This window comes from Abramis brama, assembly GCF_963993115.1.
Source record: "Abramis brama genome assembly, chromosome: 8".
NCBI classification, from domain to species: Eukaryota; Metazoa; Chordata; class Actinopteri; order Cypriniformes; family Leuciscidae; genus Abramis; species Abramis brama.
Window position 1 is genome coordinate 5,105,095 of NC_139970.1, and position 15,385 is coordinate 5,120,479.

Sequence of the window (15,385 nt, forward strand, 5' to 3'; positions counted from 1 at the left end):
TCTCATACTCAACATTTCACAGTGCGTGTGATATGTCACTGTGTATTTTGCTCGTTTGAGCAGAAATGCATCGCTGGTGATGAATGCTGAGACGGCTGGTGAACACACAGTGAAGTATGAAGACAGCGTACTGAGAGATGAACTGGTGTCTATGCTCAGAGGGACACACAGCCGTCCACTGTACGTGTTTCTCAAACATTCAAATGTGGATTCTCTCTACATCTGTTTTTGCCACTTCTCATTCCATCTGTTTTCTGATGCCTGTCAGGATGCTGGAAAATCTGCTGCCAAAGTATATCAGAGGAACTTCCGGACCTAATGCTAAAGTGGCACATCGACTTCAAGTGGGTGAGTTGAATACTGTATTTTGAAATTTATTTAAATGCTTACAATTGCACTATTTCTGATTTTCTACCTTGTTCTTGCATGTACTCTTATAGACAATCTTTGCACTTTTCATGTTTATTAAGAGGAATCTCTACATTTTTTTTCTGCAAGTTGCTTTGCATAAAAGCATCTGCTAAATAAAAAAATGTAAATTAATGGCATTAGAACGTCAGATCTGCAGGATGTTTTCGTGACTTTAACAGAATCATTCACAGAGCGTTCCAGAGACTTGGATGATGGTCATCTCCAGTTCTTCCGTCCTCTGTCCGTCAAACTGCAGCGGGGGAACGGGAGCTCCGCAGGGATGGGGTCGCAGTGGTGGGTGGTGGAAGAGTGTTTTCCTGAGCCTCCAGCCAGCACATGCCAGAGTATTGAGATGGTGGTGTTCAATGATAAAGTCAGCCCATCCAGTGTGGGCTTCCTAGCCGGATATGGGTGAGTTTAAGACATTTTTACAATATCTGTATCATGTCTGGTATGATACATGCAGCTTTAAAAGAAAGTAATTAATGATCAAAAAGATGGAAAAATACCAAGAACATCTTCAGTATGCAATGAAGTGAAAGAGGATTCACTTTATCTAACAACATCTGCTTAATAAATGTATGATGTAATGCACATCTAAAGGTAATTTAATATTTAATATTTAAAATAAACAGTATTTAACTCAAAACAGTGTTTGTGGCAATATTAAAATTCATGTATATTTAGCAGCAACAGTGTGCAGTACTTTTTGCAGTGGCATAAATTAATTTACACAGAAATTACAATTGCAGAAATAATGTAAAAAAAAGAATATTTGAATGAACTGGTGATTTAAAATATGAAATCTATCCATCTTGTTGTTTTCTCTCCTCTTGCGCTGCAGCATTGTGGGTATGTACATGTCCGTGGTGCTGGTCGTTGGTAAGTTTGTGCGGGAATTCTTCACAGGCATATCTCGATCCATCATGTACGAGGAGCTGCCGTGTGTGGACCGCGTGCTCAAACTGTGCAATGACATCTTTATTGTGAGAGAGGCTGGAGAGATGGAGATGGAAGAGCAACTGTTTGACAAGCTCATCTTCCTGTACCGCTCACCTGAGACCATGATCAAAATGACCCACCAAAAGAATGAGTAGCTTTCATTTATGACTGTCAAAATATCAACCTCTGAACATCTCAGAAGGACAATATTGTATGAAACTAGCGTCTGCTATAAGGCACCAAGCAGAAAGTCTTTTATACATAATACTGCAGTACTACTGAATAGGATGTGCATTTACATCTATCCATGTGTTTTTGAAGCCATGTACTGCATAAACTGAAAAGAGCATCAATGTAAAATAAATCATATATTCATGAATGATAGAGGTTGGATGAAATAATTTATGCTTAATTGACTTCACTATTGCTATATCAATATTCATACAATGCATGACTATTTCATATTTAATATTTCAATGAGATTTTTTAATTCAGTTAGACTGTTTCATATGTTGTAATATTATGCTGCATAGTGATTCACATAATAAACCATGGCATGTGGAAAACAACTTGTATTACATTTGTATTGCATCTTGTTGCTTAGCTGGAAAGTTCTCATTGAACATTAAGACTATCTTAAAAATGTTTGGTCTGGAGGAATAAATGAGCGATATCAAACAAGTAGGCGTGCGATATGGCTCAACGCTGCTATGAGTGTGAGATTGCGTTTATACAACAGTTCTACGGCACAAGTATGTAAATAAATAAGATTTACATTCTTCAGATTGATGTCCATAATCCATTATAAAATATCAGTTTAAATGTCCGCTGAGGAAAGCAATATCTTTGCCCTTTTAACAGTTAAGGGGATATTTCCATGACCGCGCTAGTCAATGCATTTTTTCAGTTGCGTCTAATAAGGAGTTTCTTAACAGCATCCTTGTTTACAACCTTGTTTCGGTCCCTTCAGTATAAAAGTCTTTGCTACTGACTCACTCATGAAGACAGTCTTTGCCGCCATCTAATGGTGTAATAATGTAATTTTCACTGAAGTTAAAATCACAATCACTAACGGACCCTTTCTCAATACTAAATATGACATGTTAATTATATACAAATAATATTTATTGAAAAATATTTTTTAAATAAACAATATTAGCCATTATAAAAGTATAAGAAGTTAGTTAGCTTTTTTGGTTTTATTTCTTTCTTTGATTTGGCATCTCTCGAGTTCGCTTTACCACCTTGTTTTTGTATTGTTAATTGTTCCTGTGTAAATATGGTAGGCCTAAATATTATTTTCTTTTCACCTTTTCACTTTTGGCACTGTACAATAAACACTTCTGAGTGGAGTTTTGACTTGATACTTTTCTTTTATTGCCCTGGCCTTTATATTGAGTAACACACACATCTTTATTTATGTTATACTATCCCTTTACCACTAGCCAAACATCAAACTCATCTAAGGGACATAAAAGTATTTAAAAAATGTGAAACTCAAGTAATGTGCCTGAAAGGCAGTAATAATATAAAAAAGGCAATTTACTACACTTCTTAGTTAGATAACTACACAACTAATTAGATTGTAACTTGCCAATACTGATCAGCAGAATAAATTGCAATATTCAAAAGAAGTAGCTACTGTGTCTATAGTAGCTGATGTATGATAGTACTTGAATTTTGCCTTTATAATTATATATGTTTGCATTATTCTAACATTTACAATTAATTATTTAGCAGATGCTTTTATCCAAAGTGACTTACAAATGAGGAGAACAATAGAAACAACAAGTGCTGTCCCAGTTCTCTTTCTAACATCCGTTCGGTATCTCACTAAGGGAACGCCGCAGACGTGACCGACTGTGGAAGCACCAATTACACCACATCTGTAACGTTGGTATGGCTCAATGCGGTAAAGTCACAAAGGCGAAAATCTATATTGATGTTAGGAGTGCATTTTCTTGCGAGTGTGGGAAAACGTCCACATCAAGGCGAGTTTTTCCACCCATAGAGAATAAACAGCCTTATCTTCTAATCTAATATGATTCAGTTCGTATTAGATACCAGAAAATAAGAGATTATTTTCAGAATTACTCTCTATTCACTGCTCCGGGATAGTAAACCTACACGTCATGGTGAAAGTTTACTGAACGAAGAGGGTGAAGATATGGCCACGGCTAAAACGGCAGAGAGCACGGGAGGAAAGGATGCTCCTCCTTGCATGTTCTCCTGTGGCTTATGGATTTCGGCGAGAGATACACATTCGCTCTGCATATTGTGCTTGGGTGTTAAGCATGCCTAAGATCTGTGAAAGGAGTCTTAGAGTTGCAATATCAGGAAACAAGGACCCATGCTTCTCCTCTCAGATTCAGATCCCAGAGAGGAGACAGTTAAACAGCTACCGGAGCCAGGTACCTGGAGCGAGATTATGGATGTGGAGTCCCCAGAACTCCCCCCTCTCATTGGAGATGCCCTCGCCGGTATAGCGGGGGATGATGATGATGAAGATGAGGAATTATCCCCTCATCTACTAGATGACGATGAAGAGGAAAAGGATGACGGCATCCTCCCTCCTAATTCACCTCGTCCACCGAGTAATCAGTGTGGAGACCCCCCCCCCCCCCCCCCCCCCTTCCCCCGCGGTGGACTTAGACCTCCTAGAAGTCTGTCACAGGGCTGCTGCCAAACTTTCCATCGACTGGCCCTCCCAGCAGGTCGGCCAAGGGGCAGAGAGGGATCTCTACGATGGTAAGAGGTTACTGTCACGCCTCGCGCTGGTCAGACAATTCATCCCAGCGGTCCCGGCATGCATGGCGGAGATGAAGAGACAAACCCTTTTCTCACCGGGTGCCTGTTAAGGGTTTTGCACGTCTTGCCAACCACCTACATCCAAGTCAAAGAGCTGCGTTTTCGTTAGCGGGCACCATGCTTCCGGGAAAAACTGAGCTGTTTTCAGGGTCTGTGTTTAACAAGATTTACAAATCTTCTGCTTTGGCCATCAGGGCCCTGAATGTGATATCTCTTCTGACAGCATACCAGGTGGAGCTACTGGAGGAGATGGGCCGCATGCTGGACGCAGGCTCTCAGAATCCAGCGCTCTGGAAGGAGATTTGCGTGATAGCAGATCTGAATCTCCGCTCATCACGGGGGCGGTTCAGAGCTGCGGCAGAAGTATGGGGCTGGTTGGAGACAGAGCGTTATGGCTCAGTCTCTCAGGCCTTTCTGATAAGGAAAGAGTGGAGTTTCTGGACACCCCCGTAGACCCCAAGGCTATGTTTGGCTCTACTATCACAGCTATGCACCAACAGCTATGTGACTTGAGGAGGAAGGAGGGAGAAGCGTTCGAGACCTGCTCACCTAGAAAGCCTACAACTCGACCATATCAGCCTGTCTGCGTGAATTTCATGAAGCAGTCAAAGAGCGCTGTGATGTCACACTCACAGCCCAAGCCGGCACGGATAAGAGGAAACCATCATACGCCATGGCCACGGCGAAGCACCATCCTTCCAATCCCCAGGGAGGCAAGAAGAGGCGGGCTACCTAGGATCAAGCCTTGTTTATCACAGGAGGACAGAGAGCAGCTCCTAGGGTTTTTTACTCCACCCCCCTTACTGTGCGTTCACACCGGACGCGAATAGCGCGTCAAATTCGCGCCTGTCGCGTCTAGTTATACGCTTGACCACTTTGTGTTAATTAAAAAAACAAACGTTTGAAGCGAAATTTACGCACGTCAGAGGCGAAAGTTTCGAAACCCGTTGGCGGCCATCTTTTTTTAGATGTTTATCGAGCATTAGCATTAATCGAGAGAGTCACCGCTCGTATATGCTCTGGAGAGCAGAAACAGCTGCGTAGGGGACATCGTCGCTGTACTCAGGTCCACCAGACCCTCCGGAGGCTTTCAGGAGTTTCACAATTTGCTCCAGGAGCTAGGTTTGGTGGACCTAACGGTGAGGACGCTGACGAGGACAGCGTAGGCCGTATAAGGCCTCGGCCTCGAGTGGTTGCTGCCTGATGAGCCCGCGCTCTACAGCCCGGCGCGAGGTTCACCCTCGCCCGCACCCACCTAATCTGTCATTTATTTTTGTTTTGATAATAAATGGAGCCAGCCTCCAAAAGTGAAACCTGTCCTGTGATTTATTTTTTTTATACACTAAATTGTGTTTGTTGTCTTTACATTAGATTAATAATGTTTCATATAATCTAGAATAGATATGGAATAAATAGCATTCAATACAAAATGAGTATGTCTCATATATTGAAATCGAGTTATGTGAAAGATTTGCTTTGTTGTGCATTTTAGTCATATTACAAAATAATTGATTGAGGCCAAACATAAAATAACATTATAAACTGTCACTTCACCACATGACAGCAGCAAGCAGGCTCCTGACTGGTTAACGCGGCGCGAATTGACGCAGAAGTTCAGATTTTTCAACTCGGGTGGCAGACACGAATTCGCGTCAAATGCATGAATGCACAAAAAGCACTAATAAAATCATTCGCGCTTAACGCGCCAGACGCTCAATTCGCGCCATTCGCGCGAACGAGGCGTATTCGCGTCTACCGCGCCGCGCTCTACGCCCCATTCGCACCGCAGGAATTTTTACGCGCGTAACGCGTCTTTGCATTGATTTAACATTGAAATCACTTGCGCCTGACGCGCTATTCGTGTCCGGTGTGAACGCACCATTAGAGTTCAATACTTTTCTTCCTTTCTTTCTTCCCCCGGGAAAACAAAGAATGTTTTCAAGTGTGAATGGCCCCAGTTCAAGTGTTCCAGTGGCCAGTTCAGCAGGTTCACACACCATTATGAGAGGAACGGTAGCACAAGTTCCCATGGTGCCCCGTGCGATTATTCTCTTACCTCCACCCACAGGGTTAATGATGAGGTCAGGAGAGAATGTTTCCACAAGCAAAAGAGGTGTGGAAATAAAAGAAATAAAAACAAACACCTCAGGAGGTACAGGTTTAAAATGCTCTGGTTACAAACCTTGTCCCAGACTTTGCATCACGGAGATTGTTTTACATCTATAGATCTCAAAGACACTTATTTCCATATAGATATTTTTCCTGCTCATAGGAAATTTCACAGGTTTGCTTTTCAGGGCAAAGCCTACGAATATTTGAGGATCCCATTCGGTTTGTGTCTCGCTCCAAGAGTTGTCACCAAATGTGTAGAGTCCAAAAGCTGACACCTCTGCGTCGAATGGGAATCAGGAGTAAATATCTAGCAATAGTTCAACTGCAATGTGAAGTTTATGCAACAATAACATTAACTAATATAATTCAGAATACATTTCTTACCTTACATCTTTTTTGTCTTCAAATCGCGTTCTTCTTCTTCTGAGGTAAATCCAATGTAAGCTGACTAAGCTCACAGCGTGTCACAGCGTGTCACAGTGTGTCCAAACTTGACGAAAAGCAGAGACTGATGAAGTTTGGTGCTTTGTGTTTGAGGTAATGAGCGCGTTCGCGTTCCTTCACGTGGAGATTTGCATGTCAATCTCTTTTGCGCACGTGGGCGTGGTCAAATTAAAAATAATGAGCAAGCATTTGAGAAACTGGACATCTTGTTGGTTTTATACAAATTACTTAAACAGAGAATATTTGTTTTCATTTTGAATCCGATCATTTAAAAGTACACACTTAAATGTTTATAAAGATATATGGCTCATAAATGTGTGACAAGTATTCGCTGAGTTTTGTTTCAGTTTATAGACGTGCTCAAGAAAAAAAAGTTCACCGAGACGGTGAGGCAGAACGCACACCCTGTTTATTTTCTTTATTTTACAAAAGCACAATGTTTTGTTTTGATTGTAAGTGGACACGTACAAAAGTAGAAATATCACAGATTATTTTTTCATACAGTATTTCTTTTTTCTGTATGACCATAAATGACAAAGTAATTTACGTTTATTGTGCTACTATGTGAAGTAAATCCAGCAAAAGGCACGTTTTGAGACACATCTCTCTGTAGGCAAGGGCGTGGTTAGCTGGTACCCTCTTACGTCTGAGGGTACCATGACTTTCAATAAGAGAATTCAACTGCGGTAGCCACCGTTCAACCTGAAGAGGGCAGCACTCAGACGTTTTTTACACCATATTTTGTATAATTAAAACACTTTAAACACAAATGTCAAAAAAAATTACTTGAATCAATGAACAGCATTAATAAAGCCCTAGTCTTACAGATCCTTAACTAAAAAAAGTTATTTTAGGGTTTAGTTACCCTTTAAAGATACAGTTAAAAGTCTATGTTGGATGTTTTCTTTCCACTAGTCTGAAAAACACTTTATGAAAAGCCAAAAAGTCCAAAATCTCAAAATTGACAGAAGCAAGGAAACCACAATTTTTGCCTGTAGATTCACCTTAACATGTCTTTAGTGTTTGTGCTTCACTATTCACTGTTATGGTTTTAATTATCTATGAAGAATTGTGTGGCTTGCTCTTTTTCCGAGAGATGACATATTTGGAGACTTTTTGTAGAGAGGAACTGGCAGGACTGTGTGATTGGCAACACCACCATCAGCAGGTTATTGATGCACTACAAACCGTTGAGACCCATGTATAACATTGATCTACTGATGAAAGAGTTCCCTTTTTGAAGCCATTGTCAGTTAAATCTTTACACACAGATTTTATTCAAAATCATTTATATGGATCCCTTTGCGGTTCCACTTTATTTTGATGGTCCCTTTAACATTGCGTTGACTATAAGTAACTTAGCACCTACTTGTCTTGTTAACTCTTATTAAAATGTTAGTAGAGTATTAGTAGACTGGTAGGGTTAGGGTTAGAATAAGATGACATGTAGTTGCAAAGTTACTTATAGTAAGTAGAATGTCTGTTGTAGGATCATCACAATTAAGAGTTAGCAGATTTTAAGCAGACAGTTTACTAATACTCTATTGAGAGTTAGTTCCCAGATAACATGTAACCATTGAAACAATGTTGAGTCAGTGTTGATGTGTCAACGCTGATTACATTGAAATAACGTTAGAAAGTGATGTTGCTTTAACATCACTCTTGCACCCTCGGTTAATATTGAAATAATGTTTAGATTTCAACCACAAATCAATGGTGTTAATATTGCTTCAACATTACAAAGTGATGTTTCAACGTCACTTTTGCACCCACATTCGAAACATTATTAATATTGAAGACAAAAACATGCTCATAACATTGAATCAATATTCAACCAACTATATTAATAAAAAATTAAAAACACTGTTTCAATCACATTCTTCTTTATTTTCCAGTCTTTGTTCTTTTAATTCATTCAACTCAAAGCACTCAATTCCATGTAAAAAAAACAACAAAAAAAAAAAAAAAAAAACATCATACAGACTCAAAAGTAAACCAATAAACAAATAAACCAATGAACAAAAAAGCAAATTAATTTGTATCTGGAGGCACCGACGGAACAGTTTCACTTGTTTGAAGTGCAGTTCCGCCCACACGGTACGGTGCATATCGGAGCCATTTCTGGACTGCCTGACTATATTCATACTGGGAAACTTTTCCCACACCCATCTGCAAAGTCATAGCATCTAACAAAAGAAAAACAACAGGATATGAAATGTATGCAATTTAATACATTAATGGAGGAACTGGAACAGGGAAATATTGGATGAAGTAAGGTCAATTTCTGGGAACACAAAAGGCAGAACGACAATTAAAATCATTGATAGTAATAACTCACCAAATATACACATATTCAAGAACGTATCCTTGAATGCCCTCTTTTGCCTTGACTGCTTTTTAACCATCTTCCCAGCCCAATTTAGTGATGATGCCAGCTCATTGGTCAGTGCACAAGAAAGCATGCGACGGACCCTAACTTCCAATGAGGTTCCTCCAATTATGCTGAAGTGTTTTACCTGCCATACAAAATGTGAACACAAAGCAGAGAGAACATGTAAAATGTAAAAAAAATAATAAAAAAAAATGGGTTAACAACAAAATGGTCAACATAGAACCACAAACCATTATTGTCCTTGCTTCACTGGATGCTAATATCTCCTCTGCACTCTCAAGCTCATCACTATTGTGCAGAGGGACTGAGACAGGCAACGGTTGCAGCGGTTGCTTTGAGGGCAAGGACTGTCTGAAGAATTCCTGACATTCCTCACGCAGTTCCTTCACTTCTTTTACAAGTTCAGTTACAGTTCCGATCAACTTTTGTAAAGCAACATCTTGTGGAGAATAAAAAGCATTACAGGTCAAAACATATTTAACATGTATACTGTATAAGGAAAGTAGGAAAACTTCTCTGCACTTGCCTTTCATTAACTCTCTTGCAGAATCCCCTGCATCTGCAACAAGAAAAAACTATTGCTAGTGAACAGACTCGCAGATTAGCAACCAAATTATATTTTAGGATAAAGTAACAGTATTGTATATTGGTGTAAACTGCCTGAAATTAGGAAGCTGGACATTAAAATCAAAGCAAATATTGGTCTTATTGCAAAACTGCCAAAGCACTTCTGGAATGGATACCCTCATGATCCTTGGAAGATGGTTCCTGGCAGGGGTACATGGCAGGCAGGGCTGATGAGTCACTTGACTCAGTCAAGTATGGAGAACTGCTGCACATCTGGTCAGAGGACTCGGAGGGATGGTTAGGCAGAATTTGATTAGAGGGCTGGACAAAGGTCTGGACTCTGGAAGCTGATTGAACAGGAGCCTGCATTTTATTGGAGACTGCAGTGAAACAGATTTGACATGTTAGCAAAATTACATTTTGGAATGTCCACATAAATGGAACAATTGCATATATTGTGCCACTCAGTCTTAGTTACATAACATCACTGTTATACCTGGAAATAGAAGTCTAGGAGCTGGGCAGAGCTTTCTTTTTTTAACTTCCTCTTCTGTATCAGATGTGTTGTAAATGGGATTGTGTCTAATAGAGAAATAAAACTTCAGATACATCTAGGAATTTCATGTTATGATTATTATTTCCCCTTGTCATTCATTAATTGTGTTACCTGGATTTTCTTTTTTTAAACTTCTCAGTTTCTACTTCAGACTGAATGTCACTTGTGTCGCAGTTCTCCTGTAGGTATCTTTTCAAACCCTTCTCAGCTTCTTCATATCTGGCTGCAAGTTATATGTTGTGAGTGTAATAAAGTCCACAATAATTCAAATTCCAACTCATATTAATTTATACACTTACCCCGAATTGCAAGGTGTCTAACAGGTTCATAGGACAACCATTCCTCAGTAGGCAGCTCATATTTTTTCACTGCAGCCCGTATCTTGGCTGTGTCTTTGGGTGGATATGGTGGCCAAAGAAGCTTATTTCCAATCATCCAGCTGTGTGGCACAATTTCTGTGCCACCATTTTGAAATTGAACGATGCACCACTGCTTCATTTTTTAAAACAAAATAACTCCCCTACAATACAAGATTAGAAATGTAAACTTTTCCTTGGAGATGGAAAAGCAGGAACTAATTATGTTAAGTACAAGCTTTTCTTACAACAGCAAAATCATGTTTTAATCTACAAACAATTAATTATGTCATATGGATGAGTGGCATGGCAATGAAAACATTCTTGTCAGGACAGAGGAAATATTTCAGCTTAATATCTTGGAGCCTGGCCATATCTAGATTGTCATGCAACTCCCAAACTTTATAACAACCTATGCTGGTTGACTCAAATGGGTAGGAGAAAAATGACTCTTGATTGTGAAACTTTTGAAACAGGACAAAAATCCTTACTCCATCTACCTTAATAATATTTCTTAAAATAGCAATGTGGCCAACTATTTGTACACAATTATCTCCTTGCACTATTGACAGAGTGTACTTTTCAGTGACAGCTTTTCTGAACTGTTTGCCAAGACTAAGGCTATGGAGCACTGGACCGTCAAAATGTGTCTGACTTAAGTTGCACTCATGAGGCTTTGGTGAATCTGGACTTGGCATCTCAGATAACCTTTTCACAACTTGCTGTAAGGGTAAGTGAGGCTTGCGCAAAAGACGTTTTATTTGTCCTAAATAATTCTCAAAAGGAAATGCTGACACATTATCCAAAGGTCCAAAGACACGATACTCTTCAGCCAGATGAGTGAGCTGGTGTATATTGTAGACTCTTGTACTTGTACTCTTGACTATTGTATTTCATGTTTACCATACAGTTGTCCAAAGTGGCATACAAATGAGACAAGCAATTCATGAGCACAATCAATCATCGCCTCTGGGGTTCCAGAGGATAAAAGCAAATGCATTGCAACAGAAAACAGCATAAAGTTCTCATACATCGGCATTTTAATGCTATTCTGAAGCACAACAGGGCCTGTGTACAACATAAAAGAGCGCAGCTCAGTAGCTTTCCAGCGGTCAATTTCTGATAACCCTCTTGGTTTCTGACTAAACTCAACCGGCGTGTAGGAACTCAGCAGCTTTAACTTTTCAGAAATGTCAGCTACAGTTTGAGTGGACAACCTAGTAGTATGTGCTTTACCTCTGATCCATAAGTTCAAAAGTTTCCTAGTGACGCCTAGACAGCACATGTGCATATAATCTAATGGAAACATGGTAACCATTTTTACCAAGCCAGCTAAAGGAGAATGTAACCCAGACTCAAATTAGCATATTTGCAGTCTTTGCTCAAGTTAATTTGTTCAAAATATTTAACAATTAAATCATTATAATTACTTATTTAACTTAAAGCTGCCGTCGGCAACATTTTTTTGATCAAATTCAGTGAAATTGACACTATAATCCGACAGAACAACATAACTAAGTTGGTTTTAGAAAAAAACCCGAGCTTCTAACTCCACCTGGAGCGTGTTATTTGTTTTGCAAAAATCCACCGCTCCCGTCTCATCGGGTCCAATCAGCGCAGGGGGGTGTGAGATCTGACTGTCAATCACAGTTCGTGCACATGTACAGATCCCCCCTCCCTCGCGCAGACGCGCACATTACAATATCACATGCACACGACACGCCTGAAGTTCGCCTGAAGATTGTACGAAGCGTGATGGCGGAGAGAAAATCTACTAACAAGCTTCCAATTCCTCGGTTATTGCTATCTATGGATAGATTAGCCAGGGCAGCCTACCTCCGAGTCCATGGTGTTGATCGATGCTGAAGAGACGGACGCGTTCACAGAAAATCAGGTACACACGCACTGACGATGGGCGGGTGCTCGTTGGTAGTGGGGGAGGGGCATGAGAGTTGTAAACATTCAAAATTTTGGCTAAATCCACTCAATCTGCCAGACTTGCCGACTGCAGCTTTAATATGTATGTGACTGAACAGCAAATAGAATAAAACTTCATGACAATGTAATAGTTTATTATAATGTTTATTATAATATGTAAATAATACATTTTATTATTCAAATAAGTGATATGTAAATTATTGCAGCAAATCGCAACGAATGGAAACTGTGTATAGCGCTGCAGATGTTAGGCATCCAATCAGGAAAAAATAGGCAGCAGCGCTGACTGCGCCTCCCTGTGCGCAGCGCAGATCGGAAAAACAGAGAAACAATACAGAGAGGAGAAACAGTGATTAGGAGAATTAATGGTGAAATACCTGAAAGAAAACCTAGAATTTCATTGAGAATCAGTTTATTGTTACAACTACACTGACTGAGAAGCGTTTGTTTAGATACTTACCTGAGTAGAGTTCCTGTTGATTCTGTAGATGTTAGGCCACGCTAACACTAACGTGGTTCATCTGGTGAAACCTGGAAAGAGAGACAAACAAACAAAAAACAGTTAATTTACAGAGGAATCGGTGAGTTGAATGTTTATTTTGATAAGTATGGTTAAGTGCTTATGTACAGTATTAATGTGAGACTAAACAGTAAAAACTATGATGTTTCACTATGTGCAATGAGTGATTACAATGTCAATTGTTGTTCAGAAATGTGCTAAGTGATGCTAATGTAAAGAGAAATCACTAAGGACATTGCCCTGTTGTGTGCAGGCCAGATTTTGCATGTATGTGTTTTGAAGTTGGATTTTCGTATTGTGGACTGCGTTCTTTGGTGTGGATGCATCGAGACGCGTGACGAGTGAAGGAAATAGATGGCGAGCCACCCGTGAAACCCGAACTTGGATCTACCTTTCTCATTTTCCATTGGATGTGAGTCATCCCTGCAGTTTGTTCATCTGTAGAAATTCTTCTCGTTTGAACTTAAGGATTGAGGTATTTTTCTTCCTTTGGAACTGACATTTTCTGAGAACTAAAGGGGAAATTTCTATTTTTTTTTGTGTTGTTTGGACTGAGAATCTTTGAACTGAAAATAATTGTTTGATCTGATAAGAGATCTATATCCCCTACATATTTTCTTTCATTATTACTGTGGGTAACAAAATGGAATTGTAAATTTGTTTTGTTGGTGAATATTTTGTTGAGAAATTGTCATTTAATTTTGATTGTGAAAAGGTTGTTTCACAAAAATTACACTGAAATTAAGAAACGAAAGAGATGCATCTAAATTAGTAAATAACTAATAAATCTGCCAATTAGGTGTAACTAAATTAGGTTAAAAGGCAATAAAATAAATTCTAAATTATAAGAAAACTTAAACCAGAAATCAACTAGCTAAAAAAGGAAAAGAAAGGAACTAAACGTTTGTTACTTTTCTTTTGGTTGATATTTTCTTGCATTTAATTTGTGTAATTGTTTTCATCTAACTAAGGTCAATTCACTATTGAATTGTGTACAATTTATTTTCTTTTAAAACATTGTTGATTCAATCCATTTTTATTTGTTTGATACTTTCACTTTTGATATATAAAAGGAAAAAAGTCCATGTGTGTGTACCTCTGCCTCCTTCGACTCCTGTGTCTTCTGATTGGCCCATTGATCTAGTTTATCACAAGTTCTGCAAAGCAGGTGTTACAGTTTTTGGTTCAAGTGGTGGTCTTCATCAATCATATCATTAAAATCAGAATCCGTCCTCAACTTTGCATCAGTTTCTGGGTATGTCATTTTATTTTGCCACTCACCCACTTGAACACATTTGTCACAGCCTGAGTAGCCATTGTGAGATTTTATATTTTTAACAAAGGCTCTGGCAGGGGCATCACACACAAAAGAGCTTACTTCTACCAATATGTTTTGACCATTGTAAACAATACCACCCATAAGAACATCAGCTAAATCATCAATAAATGGCTTTAAGAACTCAAATATGCACTTGGGCTTTTTCATACCACAGTAAAGGCCAACGAGGAAGGGATGTTTAGTATAGTCACAATTGACAATGGCAAGAATTGGCCAGAACTGAAGTGTACAGCTTTTGAAAAGTGGAAGGCCATCTAAATTGAACTGTACTTTAACTATTTTCAATTGTTCAGGCAGAATTAAGCTTTTCAAACACGACAATATCCCCTTTGCCAAGCCAAAATGATAATACTCCCCACCTTCCATCTTTGGTAGATACATGGGTTTGGGTCTTAAGAATTGTCCTGGCATCTGTGGGCAATTCTGGATGAAACATTCTCAAAATACTTAAAAGTGCACTGAGTGCAGCAAGTGAGACTGAGAAGGTTGAGGCCCAATATCGCAAACTCCTTAAAAGAAACTCACTCGTTGGAGCTTCTGACTCAGTATCAGAGTCAACGTCTGATAAGTTGACTGTGTCATTATTAACATTGTGTATATTGGTTGGATGCCACAGAACCTCATCAGACACCCCACCAGGGAACTCATCTGTGACTGAATCATTACAATCTGAACCAGCTGAGTCTATAACAACTTTAGGGTATTCAACATAATCTTTTACTGCTTCAACATGGTTTTCTTCTGACACAGAATTTTGTGCACTGGTTTCATTGAATTGTTGTAGTATTTCTGACTCTGTGGACTTAATCATTGATTTCAATTTACGCCTCTTTGACCACCGTGAAGTCATTATTGCTGCAAGTGGTGCAACTGTTCAATTTGATAAAATCTGGCTCAGACTGTGCCTCTTTTCTTTTGGATTCTCTGAAAAAATAAAATAAGTTCTCATACATATAACATACATACATACATACATAAAGTCAAATAAAAATATATTGAA

The 15,385-nt window shown here is 39.2% G+C and overlaps 2 protein-coding genes across 3 annotated transcripts in view; one reads left to right on the top strand and one right to left on the bottom strand.

Moving 5' to 3' along the window:
* Positions 1-1,915, top strand: part of LOC311087809 (piezo-type mechanosensitive ion channel component 2) — a gene marked incomplete at its 5' end in the record, with an annotated part of 88,740 nt that extends 86,825 nt beyond the window's left edge. The window contains 4 exon segments of the mRNA XM_084121280.1: positions 64-223; positions 225-348; positions 603-822; positions 1,256-1,915. Coding sequence (XP_083977406.1) covers positions 64-223; positions 225-348; positions 603-822; positions 1,256-1,508 — 757 coding nt within the window. The 3' untranslated portion in view covers positions 1,509-1,915.
* A 6,594-nt stretch (positions 1,916-8,509) lies between these two features.
* On the bottom strand, positions 8,510-15,354 carry LOC311088100 (uncharacterized protein). Of its 2 annotated transcripts, XM_084121763.1 has the most exons (9): positions 12,987-15,354; positions 10,532-12,822; positions 10,344-10,455; positions 10,173-10,258; positions 9,853-10,056; positions 9,636-9,668; positions 9,340-9,548; positions 9,056-9,233; positions 8,510-8,903 (listed from the first exon to the last, which is right to left on the bottom strand). In XM_084121763.1, exons 2-9 carry the CDS (start codon positions 10,728-10,730, stop codon positions 8,749-8,751), a joined length of 1,176 nt encoding a protein of 391 aa, XP_083977889.1. In that variant the 5' UTR covers positions 10,731-12,822; positions 12,987-15,354; the 3' UTR covers positions 8,510-8,748. The 2 variants fall into 2 exon arrangements, with proteins under 2 accessions (XP_083977889.1, XP_083977888.1); XM_084121762.1 differs by having other exon boundaries at positions 9,340-9,668.
* Positions 15,355-15,385: the final 31 nt, after the last annotated feature.